The 22,532-nt window shown below is 41.6% G+C and overlaps 1 protein-coding gene across 2 annotated transcripts in view; it reads left to right on the top strand.

Annotated features, from left to right (window-relative positions):
* Positions 1 to 22,532, top strand: part of AGBL1 (AGBL carboxypeptidase 1) — a 265,166-nt gene that overhangs the window by 47,484 nt on the left and 195,150 nt on the right. The window contains exons 7-15 of one of the 2 annotated variants that reach the window (XM_066196254.1): positions 6,642 to 6,850; positions 11,122 to 11,287; positions 12,243 to 12,316; positions 14,454 to 14,570; positions 15,597 to 16,189; positions 17,469 to 17,552; positions 18,573 to 18,659; positions 18,996 to 19,144; positions 22,350 to 22,437. In XM_066196254.1, coding sequence (XP_066052351.1) covers positions 6,642 to 6,850; positions 11,122 to 11,287; positions 12,243 to 12,316; positions 14,454 to 14,570; positions 15,597 to 16,189; positions 17,469 to 17,552; positions 18,573 to 18,659; positions 18,996 to 19,144; positions 22,350 to 22,437 — 1,567 coding nt within the window. Of the gene's footprint in view, positions 1 to 6,641; positions 6,851 to 11,121; positions 11,288 to 12,242; positions 12,317 to 14,453; positions 14,571 to 15,596; positions 16,190 to 17,468; positions 17,553 to 18,569; positions 18,660 to 18,995; positions 19,145 to 22,349; positions 22,438 to 22,532 lie in introns of both variants that reach the window. The other variant, XM_066196253.1, reaches the window with a different exon arrangement.

Here is a 22,532-nt window from a genome sequence, read left to right as displayed (position 1 = left end):
TCAGGAGAATTTTTGTTCTTCTCTTCAATGTTACAGGCAAACTTTCCAGTGTTCGTCCTGTCCATTCTTCCTTCTTCAGTTTCTAGGTGCTCACTACAGACTAGGGTGGGGAGGAGGAGGCAGATCCTGATAGCTATAGATAAACTGAGGTGGGGTGGGGCACTGCCACTTTCCCAAAGTCTCTTCTGTCTGTCCCAGAGTGAACATGCAATTTTTTCCAGCCTCTTTCGGCTTTTCTCTTCTTCTCTGTACATGTGTCTTCATATCTTTATTCAGCTCTGTATTAAGGCCTGAAGAGCTCATTGTGAAGCACTCCTGTGTCTGGAAGACAGGTGTGGAGAGGCTGGAGCCTGTTTGAGCAGCACTCAGAGGCGTGGGATGCCCTCCAGGGCACTCTTAGCCATGAGATCCATTGCTTTTAGTGAACCCAAACCCCAAAATAAACCAAGCAAACCATTCCCCCTTTGGGGGTAGTGGAATAAAACTGGGCAGCTGCTATCCAAGCACAGACAAACCCAAGCCAGGGGTGTTGAGGGTGGAGGGATGTGAGGGAGCAGGAGCCACACGGTGGCGATGTGATTATAGGGATCCCCATTGTGTCTAATCCAATGTGTATTTTGGGTGAGTAATTTGTTTATCAGCAGGTTATTTTAATCTAATTTTGGTCGTGTTTGTTATTCCCGACTATCTGTGCTTCCCAGAATTACCAGCTTGCATGTCTTTAAGGAAATTAGCTAGAACTGGTCTCCGAGGCATTGGCTGAGCAGATATTGAGGGAATAGGCTGGGGAAATGCGCAGGGCCCTTGGTGCAATGCTTGCCTGGTAAAATTGTGATGAGCAATTTACAAAGACACGTTGTGGTGACCTCCTGATGGTGCTTATTTCATCAAGACAATTCCGTGTGCTATCAACAGTAACTGCTGATGGCCTTTCCCCTCTCTCTTTCTAAATCTTCCTTTTCTTCTCTTTATCTTCTTGCCTTCCCCCACAGCCTTTCATCTCTCATTTCCTTACTCATTCCTCCCCATCTTCCATCAACTAACCTTTATTTAACCTTTCACCTACTTTTTTTTTTTTTTTTTATTAAACCATAAGAATTATATTTTGTGGTTGCTGGGATAAAGTAATCGTTGTCATTCTTTTCCTTTTATGTTGGCATCAAGGAGGGGCAAGTAACTCTGAGGAAGAGAAAGTGATGTTCCAGCACAGAAGCAGATTAGGGCCTGTGAAAGGCCTGCACTCTCTACAACTGAATTCGAAATGCTTGACAACAGATCTAGTGAGGCAGGACTTTGATCTCGAGTAGAAATATCCCACTGTTACACCATCCCAGTTCCTGTTGCTTACAGCACAATGTCTGAGATTTGCCTCATACTGCGCGAAGTGCCCATCTCTCATCACCAGTTTAAGTTTTTATTATCCATCTCTGGATTCAGACCCCAGTGTCAGTCTGGCTCCAAATCCATGATCACATCTTGTCGGGTATTGTGATCAGAGTTGATATTTTTCCTTTCATGAAAATCTAAACCAAGCATCGTGTGTCTTTTCTTCCTGAATTTCAGAATGCGAACAGTCTTGATTCTATACTTCTGTCTCTTTGAGAAGAGCCACTTTGTGGGAAAGAAAATAATTTTTCTGTGTCCTTTATATTCCCTTCCCCAAGACTCTTCATTTATAGACATACCCCAAACTGAAAGTAACTCAGTGCTCCAGAGAAAAATGTTGGCTTTCTCTCCTGGGGCATGGCAACTTCCTGATGTTTTGCCTCTCAGAGTGGGTGTAATGAAAACTAAGTGTTGAGGAGCTGCATTATTCTCTGTTGACATCCTTAGTAATGATTGTTTACCTCCTTATCTTGGCATGGGCAGTGTTTGTGCCTCCAGTGATGATCTGGCTTCAGAAAATTCAGTGCCTGAATTTGAGGAAGTCTTCCAGATTCTGGTGTCCTTATTAAAACTATTTCAAACCACTTCAGTCAGAGAAATCACACTGTAGATTGTGTGCAACTGTATTTTTGTTCTTAATTTTATTTCTGGTTTTCTGATGAGTTGCAACCAGAAGATACTGTGAAACTGAAATCAAAGGAAAAAAGGGAGACTGTTTACGTCAAAAGTACAGGGCAGTTTTCTGGCTTTCAGCATGAGTTGAGCTGATACCACCTTCTTGCTGTGGTGCCCCCTGGCTCTGAAGTGATCCCAGCACTTCATGTGTGTCTCAGTTTCTTCATGGGGACGATTAATTTTGTTCCTACAGAGAGCCCTTGTGCTTTTCTCTGCAAAAATGGCCTCTCAATGACCAAATAAAACAGCTGTGTTCTCTTTGCTGGAGGAGATATCTTGCATTTTTCATTCCCAAGAGGCAATCACTAGAGCAGAATGGGGAAGTTGGAGTTTTTCTTATTCCTTTCACTGCTTTAGGGGCCATAAGGTTAATTTAGCAGAGTATTCTTATCTCCAAGCTGTAGCAATGTATGTTCTTGGCATAATGAATCAGCTGAGTGGCATCAACAAAGAGATTTAAGCAGATAGACAGAAAGATAAAAATCTCTTTGTTCTGCCTGGTAAGCAGCTCATTGCTCATCATATTTCAGGTTGATGGTAATTCAGTTTTGTGATTAAATACACTGCATGTTTTCCAGTGGTACCCGTGTTCTTGGCAAACACTTCAAAGGGGGACTGGATTGCAAAGAGGGCTTCAGAAATGTCCCCAGTTGCACTGGTGCTCATGAGGCTTTCATCTACCGGACTGAACATCTGACTTCAGGCTCCCACCACAGAACGAGAATTCCGTCAAAACTGAGGATTTCTTTCTAGTGAGATCCCCTTGCTAATTCAGGAGCAGCTTTAACCACTTGAGGCTTCTGCTTGTTGGCTGGAGATTCATGTCAGATGTTTCTGGTGAGCTGTGTAGGTGATTCAGGTCCCATGTTCTGAGCTGAAGAACTTTCACTGCTGAGCAGCACTGCCCTGGAAGCCACAAATGAAGGGGCAGGTCTAGAAATGTGGGAAATTAAGAAGGTTTTCCTTTCATCCCAGTCTCATCAGGCAGAAGTGGAACTCTTGCAAAGAAAATAGGATTCCAGGGACAGATTTGGGATGGTGGTGAAGACAGTGCTCCCGTCAGAGATGGCAGAATAAGATTAAGAAGACAGACTGTCACAGGGGAAGAGTCTGAGATTGTTCAGACAGATCTGATCTCGTAGTTAGTTTAGTTTCAATCAGTAGACCTGGGTAAGTACAACATCTATTAAGTACAGATGGATTGGAGGCTAGTACTCTACTATTTACTACACTTAAGGGTAGAATGAGATACAAAGATGAGCACATAAGTTCAGTATAAAATGTCACCATCTCATCCATGTCTGGTGTCAGGCAAGGAATCCCTCATCCTTGAGGGTTAACCCTGAGAGCCGTCCCTGCTCGAGGGGAGGTCAGTGCCACACATCCCGCTGCTACAGGGGGAGACCTCATCTGATGGCTGCAGATACTTGTACCTTAAAGTGTTTGATGTGTAGTCAGGTTTTTGCTGTTAATCTGATCAGCCCGGTCTTTACCCAAAACAGGGGTTTTTTGGGGGGTTTGGTGCTGAATTCCCACTGATGACCTCACAAGATAGGAATGCCTTCAGTTCACTCAAAGTAGGAAGCACCATCCCTGGGCACCTCTGAAAGCTGCGTGGTAGAAAAACTTCCATTTCCACTGGCCACTGACCATACCCAGGGAGAAGGAAAGGACCTGACAAAAGAATATCAGGAAGAGGGTCAAAAGACAGGACATTTTGCCACTTACCACGCAGATCACACACACTCACTCCAGGAGGGGTGGTTCTTGCTGCCTACAAATCTGTGCAGTCCTGCTTGTACCTGTATGATTCATTTCCACCATCTGTATTTGTGCCAAAATATAGATAGATACCCATGCTGGTGCATCCCTAGATGGAGAGACCAACAGACACAGACAGGTGGGGAGGCCTCCTTTTTTCCATTCTGCCTTCTGGAGATCTTGGCATACTTCCTCTTTCATTTATTCACTACTTTATTGACTATAGAACTGAAAAAATAGAAGAAAAAATTAAGAAAAACACTGACAGCACAGGAGAGCAGAGGAGAATCAATGAAATCAGACAGGAGAAACAAAATGAATGTGTTTTTTGTTCCTTCAGCAATTAATTCTCATTGCTTCTGATGAAATGGTTCAGGAAACTGTAGTCCTGCCTCTCCGTCTCTTTCTCACAGAATAGACTATCTCAGCTTCATTTTGAAAAGAGACAGTTTTGATCCTGAAGGTGGTAAGTACTACAGAAAACATGAAGAAACAGTAAAATTATTCTGCTCACCTTCCTCCATGCTTTTCAACAAGCATTAAAACTAAAGAATAGGACAGTTGTGTGTTCTGGTCCCCATGGAGCTGAGATTCAAATGTGGAAATCTCTCTCAAAAGATCACAAACACACTTTGAGAGAATTTATTTTTTTTCAATAAATTCCCCAAGAAGCTCTACACGCAGTGCTTCCTAGTTTTCCCTTCTTCCTATTGACATTGACACAGAAAACTTAGACTTCAAGCTCTGAGTGCTAGAGGCTATAAAACCCAAGATCTAGTCCAATTTCATCTGTCCCTGAACAGCTCAGGGAAGCTCTGAGTCTGATCTAAATTGTCCCTACCTTATACTCCCCAACTCTCTTCTTCTCCTTGTCATGTTTTATACACTTATTGACTTTTACAGAGCTTCCTGAGTAATTCTTCAAGGAAGATTGACTGATTTAAGGGGTTAGTCATCCTTCAGGTTAGTAAACATGACAGCTGGTCGAGGATTAACAGGAAATCATGAATAAAATCATTGGGATTGATAAGGGATTCTCAAGCAATTAAAGTTTTCTTGCGGAGAGTCAAATAGAAAACAGAAATACAGAGTGAAGGTCAGAGGAGGAGGGTGACCTCCATGCTGACAACCACTGAGCCTCAGAATGCAGCGTTAGTGTAGGTGGTTACCAGAAAGGGCAGGCAGTGCTGAAGAGCTGCAGGCCAAGGTGTGGGAGCCTGGGCAGAGCTGTGTAGGACTGGAATTGCAGTGGGACCAGCTGGTCAGTGCAGGGGCACGACAGCAGGATGCTGTGAAGATGCAGAGCAGCATTAAAATGAGTTGTCAACCTGGGCTGGGGGTGCTGGTTGGTGCCAATGGTAGAGAAAATTACAGGACCAGGCCACGTAGCAGAAAACCCCTCCAAGCCCTCCTCCAGGTAAGGGTTTGCTAATCTGCTGCAGAGAGCAGACTGAGACGATTCCAGGGGACTTCTTTCCCCTTTCCAACGTCTCCATCTACTTCATCACTGGGATTGAGGTTTGCTGCCCGTGCTGCTTCCTGCTTATTCCTTCCATGGCTTCTCTTGCTGATTTTCTTCAGGCAGCATCTTTCCATTCTTTCACTTAACCTCTAGCTGCTTCTCATGAATCCCCAGGTGTGAAGGGCTCTGGCACTTTGTTTAATGAAGTGGGAATGGATTGGAGCCCACCAGCCCTGGAGCAGCCGTACCAAGAGCCATCTGCTGTGTGCTGCAAGTGCTGATTGGTATTCAGAGGGCTGAGCTCCTGCCTTGCATATGCTACCTGGCCCCCTCCGAGTTGATTACTGAGCTCCTGACAGCTTTTAATGTGTGTCACAGCAAGGAATGTCAGCATCAGTCAGGAGAATTTAGGCAGGTTTGGTTTAAAGGGAAGGGAGCCTGAAGTCTGGTATGGCTTCATGTTCATCCTGAGGGCCAGGGCAAGGAGTGCTGTAGGTGAAAGGATGTGTTTCAGAAACTCAGTGGAATTTGTATTATATCACAAGCTTTATCATCTTCCCCTTTCAGTCTGATATCCTGGAGCTACATGATTAAGGGAATATAGTAGACCTCCTTTTATATTTTTATAAATTTCATTATTTGTGATTTTTTTTTTTGTAATTTTCTTGCCCGGGCAGTAAAGCTTTTAAAAATCTGAATGTGACTTTTAAAATCTTGGAGCCAGAAAGCAACAGAAAAGAAGCCCAAACTGCTATTGCTCATGTTGGTGTTTTGTTAATTTTTAAATACTGTGGGTTTTCAGAATCACTTGATTCATGGCTTTCATTATACAGGTATTTGTGGGAATAGATTTAGAAATTAAATATAATTTCTCTGGCTGTGACAGGACTGTACAGCCACAAGGTTTTTGAATTTGTTGATCTCAGCAAGGTGTTCTCTCAGGACTGAAATGCAGCTCTATGTGCAGATTTTATGCTGTTGACTACTCTCACTTTATTCAACTTTTCTCACTCCTCAGGAGCTTTGGTAGTTTCAGGAAATCTTGTCGTGCTGCAACTGGGATTAGGTTTATTAGCACTTGGAAGGAGATACAGACTTATGGTTTGGTTCATCTGGAGGTTTCCTGTTTCCAGACAGGACACTGTTGTATTTATTTTTTTTTCATGTGTTGTTCCGAGAACATAAGTCATGCTTAGCAAATAACATTTTAAATAATAATAAAAAGGTAAAAAATATATATTTTTAGCTGAGACTATTAAACCAGAATGGGCAGGTGTTAAAGTCTGGGTTCAAGCACGGAGTAGCCACAATTACCAAAGAGGAAGGAGTTTAATTCAGCCTTTTCTCTCCTTTTCAGAGTCAAACAGCCGCCGGGCAGTGAACAGAGGCTATCTGGGTGAATTGCTGAGACTCTACCAAGACTGGCATCGCAATGATGTCTCCAACAACTACATTTACATTCGTAGGGGTCTTCTGCTCTGCCTAAAGTACATCACCAACATCCAGCTGGGCAGGGAGACTTTCTTTGGTTCCCGGGGAATGGAGATTCTCTTCACAAGTGTGCAGGTAAATGGTGCCTTTTGTGTTTAAATGAGGTGATTTGGTGGTTAGGGCTGGGCTCTACATCCCACTGCAGGAAATTCCATGGGTATATAAATTCAGGATAGGATATATAGTTGAAAAAACTGATAACATTAAGAACTATTGACTTTTACACAGTTAGTAGTTTAGAAAAGCTGAAATGTTTCAGTTTAAACCAAATCTTAATTCCTATGAGACACATGGGAATTCTAGTTCATGCTTTCAGTGCTTCTTTTCTCTTTCCCTGTATATCCTGCTGCCTGCTTGGACTTCTCCTGAGGAATAAGGCAAAATCTCTGTAGAGGAATGGCTTAGGGTTTTTGTGAGATTTTCCTTTACAAGATCCAGATATTTCCCCTCAATCAGCTTTTGAACAAAATGCTCATTTAGCTAAGCCTTTCCTAATGAGAAACATCCATCTACAGTTTTTCAGGAGGTCAATTTTTAATCTTTGAAACATTAATGTGAGTTCAAGAAAGATGCCATGGTCTTGAGGATGGGATGTGTATAAGGTATAGAAAAGGCAGGTACAGAACAGTGAGAGTTTCCTCAGGTTCTCAGTAAAATGCTTCCTTAGCTTGCTTTGAACTTAGAGAAAATCACCTGTGTGATTCCATAGGAGTGTTTCCATTGTCATTGTTAATGCTTATGCATTATCTCACTCTAGAACCATCAGAAGGAAAAGCCTGTCTCCTTCTCCCTTAAAAAAATCCATTGCCCTATGATTCATTGTGTTTATTTCTTCCCCTTTTCCATCACTGTCTTGAAGGATTCTTCTGTGAGTCATTTCTTACCAGCAGCGTATGGGAGACTTCTGGGATTTTTTTCACTTCACTGCACTTTCCTCATGAAGAATTGACCTTTTCTTTAGGAAGGATGAGCTGGCCAGAGCCAGCAGACCTCCCAAGGGATCATGGCCTCTGTTCATGAGAAGTCCCTGGTCTGAAGAAACGTGAACGGGGTGGATGGAAACAGCTGCTTGAGGGAGGATGTTGGCTGGTTCCCTCTCAAGAGCCTTCCACAGCCCATGAAGCTTTCTGAGCTAACACCTCCTGATAGCTCAGCCTGGGAGCAACTCCTGGGAAGTGTAAACGTGGGGTCACCTTGGGTGAGCAAACAGGAAATGACATACAAAGGCTCCAGTAAACACTGATAAAGCTAATCCTTCCAAAGGTCAGAAGTGGAGCGGAAATGACAGCTTCAGGGGCCTCCAGTTTGCTTTTTTCCCCAGTGTGCGCTATTAGGGAGACCTTGCACAAGAAGTAACCAAGGTTAATAAATTCAAAGCTCAATATTCTCTCACTGCTTCTTTGGGATGTTGTCAGTCTTGCAGTGTCTCTCCAAGACATGAAGTGTTGGCAGGAGTCTGGCAGCCCTAGGAGGTCTCACTCATGCTCTTCCCTACTCTAACCCGAGGGAGAGTCTGCTGCCACCATGAAATTCTTCATAGCTTTCATGATGGAAAGATGGCAAAGCTTGTCTCCTGAGACGGACAATGGGCTGTAGCAAGAGAGAAAGAGATGAAGACAGGACAAGACAAACAACTGATTGGGAAAGGAATGACTCTGTGTGTGGACATCGTTTTAGTGTCTTTAGGGAATGTGCTGGCTCTTAACCTATGATTAACCTGGACCAAACTCTGAGCAGCTAATGAAGTTTTTAAGGTGTTAAAGTCTGGCTAGAAAAGTTCTGCTTAAACTTTTTAAGCTCTATTTTTTTTTCTAATACAGACGTATTTATTGAAATGAAAACCATTTTGCCAAGATAGGTTTGTTTTAAACTCCAGTGGAAATTCTATTTACAAGGCTGGTTTTCAATTGAAATCTCTCTGGCTGCCTATTGTCTGGGCTGATGGACAGATGAAATACCCTGAGCTTTTAATAGCCCTTAAGCTTATTTCTTTACAGGAAGAGCCAATAGTTCAAAAACTGTCACCTCACAGAGATTAGAAGTGACTGCTACTCTATTTGAGGAGAGTTTAAAGATATTTTAGGGGAATTTAGAGATATTTTGAATTCTACTTCTACCTGGAATAAAAAAATAATTTTAGATAATGAAATCATTCATGGAAAGGAAGTACTTTCTGTTCCCATTCCCTTTCCTAGCTGCAGTGAGATTTTTCTGACAGTTAAATGGTATGTTCACATTAGCACTGTCTGGTTTTGTGTGCAGTGATAGAGCTGCCTACTCTGAGACAAGAAAACAGATTTGTATGTGTTTTAGGAGAGATTGCTGCATGGAATGTTATCTTGATATTTTATCACTTTTCCATCTAGTTTCTTAAGCTTGCCTTGTTTCTCTTCAGCCTTCCCACACTATTCTAGGATAATATTATCCTATGTTCCACTCTCTGCCAGTAGGAGCATCCATCAGCATCACTATCTTTTGTCTTGTCATATTGAACCCCCCCCCTTTTTTTTTTCTGTGTATCACATACCATAATATCTGCTCTATTCCAGATTCAGTGGAGGAAAGATTGAGTGTGGAGATTAAAAAGGAGATCTGAATCTGGGTTAGCTTTACAAGAGTTTTCTGAGCTAAGGATTTACTCTTCTCTCATTCACATTATCCCACCACAAAAATAAATAGGATAGCTTACACACATACAGAGCAGTCTCCTGTCTGCTTCCCAGGTGTCAGTAAAAAGGGCTTTTCCAATACACTGATGTAATAATTTTCAGTCATTTGTAAACAGTGTTACCTTAGAATCTGAGAGCACTTTATGAGCAGTAATGAAAACAGTCCCACAAATTCCCTCTAAGGTATCTGAAGGCTTGTTTGCACTCGTGAGCTAATTTGCCAAACAGAGAAACATGACTTTCAAATAGCATCATTGAGTAACTCCATGTGTTGAAGTTCATTTTCTGGATGAACATGCCTTGTTCTTGACTATTTAAATTCACTTGGCAGTGAATTAAAATGGTTGTCCCAAGGCAGGCAATTAAACAGTCCTGTGTTCACTGTTTTAGCAAAAACAGATCAGTTTTAGTAAACTAAACTAGTAGACTGTTAAGAATATTAGCCTGTTCCCACATGTAGACAAACTTTCCTAATCTTTCCTTTAATAACAAGCAAACAAAGGCAACCATATGAAGGAGTGAATAAATTGAAACAGAAATAGAAACCAGTTCTCCTTGGTGCTTGCTCTACCCATAATAAAACTTTCCTTGGAGATGCTTTCATAATTTTATTTTCTCTCCCCCTAGTTCCAAACAGCCAGAGAACTAGAAATACATATTAAAATTCTTGCAGTGAGTCTTGTAAGCATGTCAGCTTTAGATGATTTTTTTAGCCTCCCTACAGGAATCCTGGTTAATCCCACTGAATCTTATAATGCCATTCAATCATACATGAGAAAACAGAGTAGAATCCTCTACAACCAAAAGAACCCCAATACAGCCATTTCCCTGTTCCCAATTATAATGAAGTACTTTATAACCACAGACTCATTTTGATTGGAAAAGACCTTGAAGATCAAATCCAGTCATTAACCCAGCACTGTCAAGTCCACCACTAAACAGTGTCACTTTTCCTAGAAGATCAGGTTAGTCAGGCTGGATCAATGTTCCAATGGTCATTTTATGTTCTTTATGTTCTGCTGAGTGTTTGGATTGTCTGATTTTTTTTTTGTCCAGCCCAAGTCCTGACTATGGGCCATCAGTCAGTGGCATCAAGTATCATTCTTCCCTCTTGGTTGTTCCAGTTTATCTCTGCCACAGGGATGCAAAATTATGAAGCAGTAGAAGATTGTATTGCAATATTTCTCTTTTGCCTTATAGCACGTTCATGCTGCTTATTTAAGTCGCATTCCTGTTCTGATGGGCTCAGTCTTAGTTCCAAACCACTGAAGAAAACATGCCGAGAGGCAGAGTAAAAATTGTGAGTTTGGGTAGGGTACTGCACCTACGACTCAGTCACTCTGATGGCAGCTGTGCTTTGGATGTGCTGTATTTGGGCAAATCTGAGGGCTGGGTTTTCTCAGAATTGCACCCACTGGTTTTAAACAACTTTGTCTTTGTGCAGCACTCTCATTCCTTTATCCAAACTCCCCAACTCTGTTATATTGGAGAACCTGTAAGTCTTATAGGACTGGAAAACCAAGATTATGACTCTTTGCTGTGGTTCATGGGTGTGAATCATGAGTGGTAAAGAGAATTATGTTCTCACCAGAAGAGTGGCTCAGCTCTGGGGGATTATGTGACAGGAAGGACTGTTGTAAGAGACTGCTTTTAATGTAGTTCTCCTCTGTTTCCTAGGACTGTTTATCTTGTAAAAATCTGGATCCTATCATAACTACTGCCACTCATATTCTGAGAAAATGCTACCCCAAGGAGCATCTGCCTGTGGTGACTGTAAGGAGTTCCTATTCCTTCCCTCTTCCTGGGAATGCCAATGCTGAACCTCCATGTGAGGGATCTGAAGGTAAATGGCTAAATGGTCAGTTCAGAAGGAGGGAAAAGAGCATGACTTGAGAATTAAGTGTGGGATCTGGGGAAGGGAGACTTGGCATAATCCCGAGGTTTACTGTTAAAATTAATCTGATAACCTACAGTGTCACTCAATAGGGAAGAAATTACTCCCAGGTCTTCTTGAAGCTTCTAGAGTCTGTTTGGAGAATAAATGAGAGAAGATGGAAAGAAGTGAGAAAAACGAAAAAAAAAATCTTCTATTATCCAAAAAATAATGGACTAGATTTGGTATAGCAGAGCCTGGAGATGCCATTGCTCCCCAGTAACAGATGAAGACATAATTGAGCCTATGCATTGGCTGCTTGGGGGGTAAAAACTGCCCTGCAGCTTTTTCAGTGAAGAATTGCAAGAATTATTATCTTTTTCCCTTTCTGAAGTAAAAGCAGATAGCAGTCATGCTGCAGGAGTAAAAGATGGGAGCTCTTGCTGGAAAACAGAACTCACACACAGGCAGGACAACAACTCTGCAGAAAAGGCTTCATGATACACAGAAGCAATTTCTGCTGCATTCAATTTTGTGTGGAAGATGCTGAAATACTATAACAATCATAGCAGTAAAACATCCTAATCTAGATAATACAGATTAAGAGCATTCTGCAATATCATTGCAGCCAAGCAGAAAATCTCTGTATTACTCCGTAAAATGAGTTGGATCCATATCACAGGGACATTTGTCATGGTTTTGAAAGGCAGCGCTTGAGTCCAAGAGAACAGAGCTTTAAAAACTGGGTGAATTAGTGCCAAATTCATTTATATGAGATTAACAAATGGGATTTGTTTTAATCAGGGTTGTGGTGGGTTGTGGACTGTGTGGCACATGTAGAAGAATTTACATGAATTTCTCTACGGGGTGTGAGAGGGATATTGGGTTGAACACCTTTGTCTCTGCCTCCTTCCTACTTCTGCAGGTGACAGTGAAAGTGAAGGAGAGGAAGAGGCTGAAAAAGACTGGGATGATGAGGATATGGAGAGTAAAGAGGAAGTAGGTGTATGACCCATAGTTCCCATAATTATCTTCATACTGGAAAATAGAACTTTTTGTTGTCCATTTTGACACCCTGAAAGACTGTCTAAGGTGTAGATGTGCATGTGGTCCCATGTGAACACACTTCATGGATAATAGGAGGATACTTGCAAGAAGGAAAGGATACTACACTGACTTTCACTAAAAAGTGCCCTGCATTTATTCTGTTCATTTTCATGCTTGTCACCCAGGGTGGAGGGGGTTTGGCAACTTCTCTGTTCCTGCACAGACACTGCCCAGAATCACATCCACAGTCAGGGATAAATGGTGGATCTTTGATCTGCTAGGCATGTGCCAGAAAAATGGCACTTAGGGAAAATTGATTTATCATCTAGGAAAGGCTAATCCTCTCTTTATTCCCATATCAGAGCACATTTCGGCTGTGCACCTACCCTAAGGAAAAGGTTAGTTCTTTTAAGCCACAGATGGTACATTTGAACCAATATTCCTTCTTTATTTGCTGCTGCACACAGACAAATAATACAATGAATTATTCAATACTTCTCTGAATTCTCCCTTAGCCCCCTCCCTGCAGTGACCTAACTGGCAAAAACCCCCTCCTACCAGCTGAGGATGAGGGTGCAAACATTTTTTGTTGAGAAAATACAAACAAGCAAATGTGAAAATGTGAAGTAGTGGATGGTCCTAACAAGTCTTATCCACATAAAGTGGCTTGGGAAATCAAATTAAAGAAATGAAGTTGCAGATACAGCCTAATTAGAAATGATTGAGACTTCTGTAAAAGGGAGTTCTCATTACTTGCCGTGTCTTTTTCTCCTCAAATATTAAACTGATGTCACCCAGTGAAAAAAGGAAGTTAAAAAACCCCCCACACATTATCTGAGTGTCCTAACTTGCCCCTGTCTGACTGTTTTTATCTGAATATTAGAGCTCGTCAAGATGCTCATTAGGAATAAGGCTCATAGTGGATTTATCTCCTTCTTTAATTAGTTATTCATTCAGTAACAGCTCCTCTATGCTTCTGAACTATTTCATTATTCATAAGGATTTACCAAGTAGATGTAAGCAGTTTTGGAGATGTTGTTGTTGTGTGGTTTTTTGTGGGTTTTTTTGTGTTTTTTTTTTTTTTTTTTTTTTTTTTTTTTTTTTTTTTTTTTTTTTCCTAAGAGGTTATACTGAATATGAGTTTTAAATACTGTTTGTCTGGTTTGCTGGTCATATATCTCCTGTAAAAAACCTTGCTAAAGGGTAAGCAAGCAGGGAATAGATAATGAACTTTCAGCTTTCCCCCTTTTTTTTTTTTTTTTTGTGTAAGATCTTTTGCACAATGTTTGCTGGCATTGATGTGATTTACTAACATTTTCACCGCTACATTACACATATCCATGCATGCCAGCAACACCAACCAAACTGAAACTTGGCTCTACCCTTCTATAAGGAACTGTTCAGGGAGTTCGGTGAAGATAAAAATCACCACATCAACCATCTATTCTTTTCCATCCAAAAGTTGAAGCTTCTTATGCATCAGTATGCTCTCAGTGGCAAATCCTTTTCAGCCGACCTCATGCTCCTGGCAGGTCTTTTCATCTCTGCCCAAACAACACTTCAGACTCTGCTTTGTGACCCATGTGTGGCTCAGGGTTTGAAATGCCATGGGCACTGGTGCATTCAGGCAATTTTACTTTTTTTCTTTTTATAACAGCTTCAGAAATGAATCTGTTTGTCAGGAGCAAATAATTTATTTGATGGCATTTGGTGGGACATAGACACATTGAATTAAATAATTCTGTAAAGTAATGTCCAGCCATCAATGCCCTGTCTCCATCCTTTCCTCTTGCTTCAACTTTTCCTTGTGTGTGGTGGATTTTTGTTTTGTTTTGTTTTTTTTTTTTAAATTTTTAAAATTTGATGTAGGGTTTTTTATTCTGATTTTTTTTTTTAACGTAATAGCTGAATGTTTGACACAGTTTGGGTTTGGTTCTCACATCTGATATGGGTGAGGCTGCACATTCATAGACAGCAGCTTTCGACTGTGAAAGTTTCAGACACTGTTTTTATTCTCAATTCACTGATGGTTGAGATCATCTTATGGGGCAGGTGTAATACACGTGCTTTTCTGATTCTGCTTTTGTAGGATTGTGACTTGGAGACAGATGTGAATAAATTGAGGTCAAGGCCAGTTCTTGACCGACCAGAACAAGATCTTGAAAAATATGCAGCTCTGTGTGCAGAACTTTCCCAGAATTTTCAGGTATGATTGTACTGCAGTTTCCTTTATTAGTGAATATTCCAGAATTTAAGAAATACTTGTAAGGGAGTATTGACAAGTAATAGCTAGACAAGGTTATGTCAAAAGTGAATCTATAAGTCTTACAGGACTGGAAAGCCAAAGATTATGACTTTTTGCTGTAGTTTTTTGGTGTGAATCATGAGTGATAAAAGGAATGATGTTTGATGCACATTTGTCTGGGTGTAGATTAAGTAAGCACTATTGAATCAATTGCCACATGAGAAATCTGTCAGATAATATATGTCCTTGCTGGCAATCTCAACAGCAATATCAAAATCAGAATGAGATGTGGAAAGTAAATACTGTCAAGTAGTGGTTTGAAGAAAAAGGAGATTGCATGGCACTGAGTGGAATGAACAGTTCAAATAATTTTTTCTAGTGATGCTTGGGACAAAAAATAAGGAGTATTGCACTCATTTCAAGTTTTGGAATTTAGGAGAGCTGAAAACCCTGTTTTCAATATGAATCTGAAGAAGATCACTGGGTTAATGTATCTCTTGTACACACAATATTGTGGTATTGATTGTGACCATAAGTAGCCAAATGGGATTAAATCATACTCCTGCATGAAGGTGGGGTGGAGTTTTGCATGACAGATTGGCCACTTTACCCACCTGTAACATTTATATTAAAAAAAACACTAAAACCCCCCCCCCCCCAAAAAAAAAAAAAGAAAAAAACCACAACACCTTGCAAAATATCTTCTCTTCTTTGTTTGAACGATTTGTTTTGGTTGAGTCATCTGGGCGAGTCATCTCCAATCAGATCCTTTTGGTTTCTGAGGATTTCTGTTGAAACAGCTTTGTGGATAGAGAGATGCTGGCAGGTGGTCCATGCACTGATTTTGCTGTGGCTGTTTTATTGGTTGAGTACAGTTTTGGGAGACATGTAAATATTTCCTCTTTTCCTCCTTGAAAGGTTTCCTCTGGAAGGAGGCACAATCTGCCTGTAGTTTCTCTTAATTTCTTCTGCTTTTTAAATTTAAAGGATCTTGAATTTGAGTCTGAGGAAAAGAAGAGCTTGGAGGACAGGACTGAGAATCTTCCCTCTGCTCCCTCTCATTTCATTCCAAGTGCTACTTCTGTGAAACATCTAAACTGCAGATGGAGAAACCAAAGTGTCACACAGATGGGACCAGATCCAGGGGAACAGGATTTCAAAGCCCAATTGAAGAGCTGGAGAAAGGAGGAATGCATATGGGATAAGAATGATGAAAAGAGAGACATTGCTGAAGAAGCCCAGGATAAAGACTTCTTTGAAGAGGAAGATCCAGCCAGGAGTCATTTGTTTGCTTTGTGCCCTCTCCTAAAAGATGCTGCTTGGTACAAAAAACTGTTTTACCCTCACCGTGAGGGTAATCCTAGTCCTGAAGGGAGGCTGGAGAGCTCAGATATAGTTAGAAACCTTCTGGAGAAACATCAAGGGGAAATCCAGTTCCACAGCCCTCATTTCTATGCAGCCAGGGCCAGATGTGTGAAGTCCATCCCAGGCTACAGAGAGCTGGCATTCCCGGATTTCTGGGGCCACCAGCCACCTCCTTACAGCAAGCCCGTGCTGGAGCGCAAGCACGGGGTCCAAAGGTGATTGTGCTTTGATGTGGTGACCACCTGGAGAGCTCTTGGGCTCAAAACTGGCTTATCTAGGTTCTGACTCTAACAGCTCTGAATGTTATATAGAATAAGGAATAAGGAAAGTTATTGAAAAAAGTTTTTGCTACCCAGTGATTTGCCTCAATTGATAAATTTGTGAATATACCTATATTTGTGATGGTAATCGAAGCTAGGCTGTGAATCTGTGACCTTGTTAGAACACAAATGAGAACAAGTCCATTTTAGAGATGGAGAAGCCTCTGTGTCCTTGTGGGATATGTTTTTACCTTCAATCTTACTCTTTATTCAGTCTATACTAAACCTTTAGTGCTTGCAGCATCCTGTCTGGTTCTTTCAGGGAAAATCCTATTTGTCCTCTCAGGAAGGATCTCTTATTATTTAGGTGCTCAGATAAGTGGGAAGTTGTGTTTTGAAGTTCTGCTGGGAGAGAATGCCCTCATAACCACAGGTTTTTTTGTTCCAAGTAGGGCTGTATGCAATGACTTTACATTGTTTTTTAGTGCTATAGGGGATTATTGGCAAACAGCAAAGATGGTGGATTCTATGCTAAACTTCAGAGTTGATCAACAAATGGCATTTATTAAGACCACTGATTTCTGACTGCCAGGGAGAATGATTCTTTCTGCAGTAAATATATAAGGTAGAAATCTTATTTAGAGTAAAAATCACTCTACCATCTTCTTGCACTGTTGCTCTAAAAGCTCTGCTTTTATGGCTACAACAACATGTGTAACTGTACAGCTAAAATGGGGCTAATCATATCATGCTTCAAGGCATAACATGATTGCTTCAAAGGTCAGGAAGAAAATCTGGTATTCCACATTTGATCATCTTCAGGGATCAGAGAAGCTCTGTTTAATAATGAGTAGAAATCAGCTTGACTTAGAGTCAATATTCACTATGAGTCAGACTAGTAGGTTTGTAAGTTGCGGCAGATTTCCTCGCAGGGTAAAACTGGCCACTTGGGGGCTGGCATTGGCTGGGGAGAAAAGGGGATAAATCAAACTTGACACAATCCAGTAGTGAATAAATAATCTTCCAGAATCAGTCATTTTACCCAAAAGGCAACTTGTTGTAATGGGCACGAAGCAGAAACATTCTCACGATGGGAAAAAAAGTTCACCTGGATTTAGCACGGGGAGGTCCTTTTCAGTCCTTAAAAAGAATTTCCTAAGACTTTTTCTAGAAGAATACTCTATATCAATATTTCTCACACTGTCACTACAATTTGCTGCTTTCTTTTTCCCAGGGATAAAGTCCTTGATGATGTTCGCCGCCTAATCCAGCCAGGGGATGTGATAGGAAGAACTGTGTTTGATTTAGATGATCCCAGGTGGGTCACTTAATTTGAGTGCTGCAGCCAGGGGCAAAATCAGTGCCGTCATTGAGCTGAGTTTACTTGATCAGCTCGGATACAGGAAAAGAAGTAACACAGGAGGTAAAGGCCTAACAGAGAAAATACCCAGGAGGAGCAGATTCCTTGTAGATGACTCCAGGGAAAGGATTTGTTGTGGAAGTCACTGGAGCAGGAGAGCATCAAAACTTTTGGATAGACCAAGAAAATACACCAAAGGGACTGTAGGTTGTTCCTGGATCTGTCTGCATCGCATGCAGTGATTTGGCTGGTGCTGGGAACTGTACCTACAAATCCATCTTTTCCACCGCCTGAGGGAGCATTTTCCATTGAGTGTCTGCACAGCCAGTGTCACAGGCTGTAGATGTACCCTATTTCATATGTGTGACACTCACACAGCACTTCCAAAAAAACCTCTCAAACATCTGGCCTTGTGAAAGCTTTAAGCACTCAGCTATGGTCTGTGGGAAGATGTAGAACCAGGCTGCTGAGAGGATCCCAATCTTAAAGAAATTGCTTTCAGAGGAAGGATAGGTGACTTGGAGAACATTCTTTGGAGTAAAAAAGAGGTAATAGTTTGAGGTAGGAGAGAGCTATAAAGTTGGTTAGGATTAATTTAAGGGTTTCTAAGCAGTTGGAGGAAGAAAATCTATAGATGAAGGAAGAGAAAATACAGAGTAATTGTATAAAGCTGTCTTCTGCAATTAATGAAATAATAGGAATAGTCCAGTGGGAAAGTAACTGGAATAAAGAAAGCAAACATGGACAGTGACAAAAGAGATTATTGGGAAAAAGAAAGATGTGATTTAGAATTACTAAGCAAGAGTAGAGAATAAAGCTGCATTGGATAGGAAGATTATGGATTTGTTCTCCTTCTCCTCCTTCCCAGGGTCCTGCTTATTAAAAAAATTATTAAAGCAAATTTTAGCATATAAAAAGTGTGGGGAAGGCTTGTCTTTGAAGCAATCTGCGAGGTGTCCTTGCTTTGCTTTACAGCAGTCTCTCAAGCCAAGCTGCTCCAGGCTGTCTGACATTTTTCTCCCAGTTTGAGTCGGGAAACCTTCGGAAAGTGATCCAAGTGCGTGAGTAAGTACCCCTGCACAGAGGTGTCCCAGCCTGCCTGCTGCTGTGACCACAGCCTGGGATGGTGGCCTTCTCCTGGGTTTGGGAAAGGTCAGCCAGGGAAGCAGGTTAGATGATCTGAGGTTTAATATGCCTTCTAACACCTGGATGTCATGGAAGAAACATGATTAAGAAAACAGAGCTCAAAATGTTTTGACTATTATAGTGTGAGTATTTAATGGTGCTTGATGGTGATGCTCACAAAACATCAATCAATTTGACTGCATAGCCTGCTGTCAGCATGTTCAGTGGCAGACAGGAGGTGTTCATGGCCGCTGCTTTTATTATTTCCCTTTACAGGTTTGAGTATGACCTAATGTTGAATGCAGATGTGAACAGCAACCAGCACCACCAGTGGTTCTATTTCGAGGTCCGAGACATGAAGTCGGCGGTTCCCTATCGCTTCAACATCATCAACTGTGAGAAGTTCAACAGCCAGTTTAATTATGGTAGGAGCCTTTGGGGAATTGGGGTAACCTTCTCTTCACAAGAATATCTTTTTAATGCCATAAAAGTTTCAAACTCTCCGTGTCTATAAGTATGAGGGAGACTGTAAATTCAATCTTATCTGCCCTGAAGTCCACTGAAAAAGTCACTTTAGATTTGTCAAGGAACCTTTGTCTGTCCTCCGGAGGACTGAGGAGGAAACTGAATACTGAGACCTGGGAGAGGATTTGTAGGGGGAAATAAATGTCACTGTTGAGTTTATAGACCAGAACAGAAGAAGAATGGCACTAGGAATAGGAGAGCTGGGGGGGAAAGGCAATCTGTTGGAACTGAATGAACAGCATAGGATTGGAAAGTACTTCTAAGATTTAAATAAATGTGATAATCCTCAAACAAATATTCATGATTCTTTGGCTTTATCTAGTAAGACATCTTCAGACCTACTGAAATTTCTGTTGATAATTATGATGATAAAAATTCTGTTCCTTGCGGTCTTTGAGCTCCTGTTATGGTTCAGGAGGAAGGCAGAATTGTTCAGAAAAAGGCAGGGCAAATCTCATCTCTCAATACCCATTTTAGAAGAGAAATTATTTCTTCTGCAAGGAGTCTGTGGATTGAATTCTTAGCTGGCATTGGCGGGGTTTTTTTTTGGTTTGTTTCCATGGAGCTCTGTTAATTTACACCAGCTCAAGACCTGACTCAGAATGTTTAATAAGTCCGTAATATTAGACTTCACATTCCTCTGAAGCCCTGTGGCTACAGCCTCTAGCATCACCAGGACAACCCTCTGAGGATCAATGTACCTGTAACAAACAGCATTAGGAGCTGGAATCACTTGTATGTGTGAAACTGGCTGGATGAGTGACAGAATGAATTAAAAGGCACTTGCTCTTTAACCCAAAGGGCTGAAGTTCAAGTATTCATCCAGACCCCAAATTAATTTTTTGGGTCATCTTATACTGCTTACCTGAATTACCAAACAATTCAATGTGTGTGTGTGTGGTAGGACCCTGAAAATGAAAGATGTTGATGTCCTATTTTAAAGCGCAATGCAATCGCTGATGTAGCCCCTAGTGCCTTTACTCTTGTAGTCAGAGATTCAGGCTATTATTGGTGGAAGGTTGTTGTCTGCTAGTTTGACTATTGTCAGCATTTATAATCTCATTTTGTCTACCTGAAACTGTACATGACTCACATGTTCAAGCATGCGATGAAAAATATATTTGGAAGAGAAATGTGAAAATACCATCTGGACTAAGGAGGGAGGCTAAGCCATGGCTGGCTTGTTCATGGGGTTGGCTATTAAACAATTCCTCTGTGGGTTCCTTCTGCTGCTCCAACCGGGCAGTGAAGCTCCAGCTTTTCTGGCTTGGCTGAGCAAGGCTCACTACCCCTTCCAGCACAGGCAAAGCATTTACACAGAGCAGTGGTAAGAGATGCTGTTTATTTGTCACATTCCTTCTGCGCTTTCCTGGGCTAATGCCCACACTCTAAGACAAAAAGCCTCTGGTTGTGATGTAGTGCCAAAGTGCCCTGGGAGGCAATTTTTTACAGCTCCTGGTTACTTGTCTGGTTTAATTTTTCCCGTTTGCTCTTGGTTAGATTGCACTGTGTGACTTTCAAATCAGCAGAAAGGATATTTAATGAGTTAGTTGTGGCCAGGAGCAGAGGAAGAGAGGAGGTGCAGCCTCCACTTCTCTCCTTCCCCCTCTTTCACTAACTTACTCTACCAAGGGAAATAATGGGATTTCATCAGAACCCTGATTTCAGTTTGTTTTCTAAAACTGAACATTTCCACAGGGGAAGTAAAAAGAAGAAAATGATTTTTTTCTTTTTTAATTAAAAGGAGATGGCAGAGTAGTAGCAACCATTGCTCTAAGACAGTTTTATGTGTAGGTCCTTTGGACTCAGAGAGAAGGGCAGGAGCATTCAGGATATCAAGACCCTTGCTGACATTGAGCCCCACATCCCTTCTCTGATCATCTGGGCATCTGGACAGGCCTGTGTCTCTCAAAATTCATGGTGGCCACATCCTGGTACCAAACACAGAACTGGCTCTTGTCCATATCTCACAGCACTGGTTCAGAAAACAGCATTATAGAGGCTAGTCCTGGCTGTGGTGAGTTAGTGCTGCCCCACAGCACAGCCAAAGGCCAAGGAAAAGGAAAGGCATTGCTGCTGAAACTCCCTGGCTCCAACAGAGCTGAAGAATCCAACAGGGAAACCCAAAGGAAGAAGGGAACTGAATAGCTGCTAATGCAAATATGCCATCAGTATTAATGATTTTCAAGCATCACCTCTTCCCAGCACAAGAACAGCCAAGAGGAGGCTTGGGGGGCAACTTATCAACATGGAAAAATACTTGGGAGGGCATTTTTCTCTTTCTTAAATGTGCTGTCACAGAAGTGGTGCCAGCGCCATGGCTGAGCTTGGCTGTGGCTGTGCTGGGTCCACTGGAGCTGCTGGCAGGAGCCTCCCCTGCAGCCCCTCACCAGAAACACCCCGTGCAGAGCGCTGCTGGGGAGGGCAGCATCCTCACCCTGCCATAAAGAACAGGCAGGTTTGTACAGCAAAGGAAATTGATACAAAAACTCCCTGCAGATGATCAGAGAAAGCCCTTCAGGGCATGAAATGGTAATATTTTGGAGGTCAGGAAGAAGTCATGCTCTGGGGTGATGCAGTGAAAAGATGGATGCTATTGTTATCAACATTTATGACACTTAGGTGTTATTTAGGTCTAATAGTAAGTTTAAAACGTTCTAGTTTTGCTTGCTGATTTTGGAAAGCAGGGTACTGGATGCACCACAGATCTCTGATGCTATGGTAGGATTAAGAGTTTGATATTAGTGCACCCAAGCATTAATTACTGGACTAACCCAATTCCTCATCTTGTTGATGCCTTGATTCATATTATCTTCTTTCCTTTCCTCTGTTTGTAAACAAAATAGTTTGCAAAGGCCAGGAGAATATTTTATTTTTTAATAAACTCCATTCAACTTATTTCTTCTGGAGGGGCTTTTTGTACAGACATGACTGTCTCAGAATAAAACACTTTGGGGGCTTTGGGAATGTATTTTCTCTGCATAAACTATCAGCAGAGAGAGCGCTGACAAAATAACGACGATACTTCTTTAGCCTTTTTCTTCCCACTCCTGTCTTTTCCAGCCAGAGAAGTCACATCACCTGAAATTGTCTTGTTTTCTGTAGGCATGCAGCTGGTCATGTACTCAGTGAGGGAAGCTGTCCAGGGCAGGCCTCGCTGGATTAGGGCAGGTCAGGAGATCTGCTACTACAAGTAAGTGCACTTCTGGTGAATAACTTCTGCCTTCCTTTCTCCACTCTTTCGCTCCTGTTAACTGCACTGATGCCACGAGCCTCTTGCCACCAGTG

This window comes from Chamaea fasciata, unplaced genomic scaffold, assembly GCF_029207755.1.
Source record: "Chamaea fasciata isolate MVZ Bird 193981 ecotype frontalis unplaced genomic scaffold, bChaFas1.0.hap1 SCAF_14, whole genome shotgun sequence".
Classification (NCBI taxonomy): domain Eukaryota; kingdom Metazoa; phylum Chordata; class Aves; order Passeriformes; family Sylviidae; genus Chamaea; species Chamaea fasciata.
Note: the sequence above shows the minus strand (reverse complement) of the source record. Positions and strands in the feature narration are given on the sequence as shown.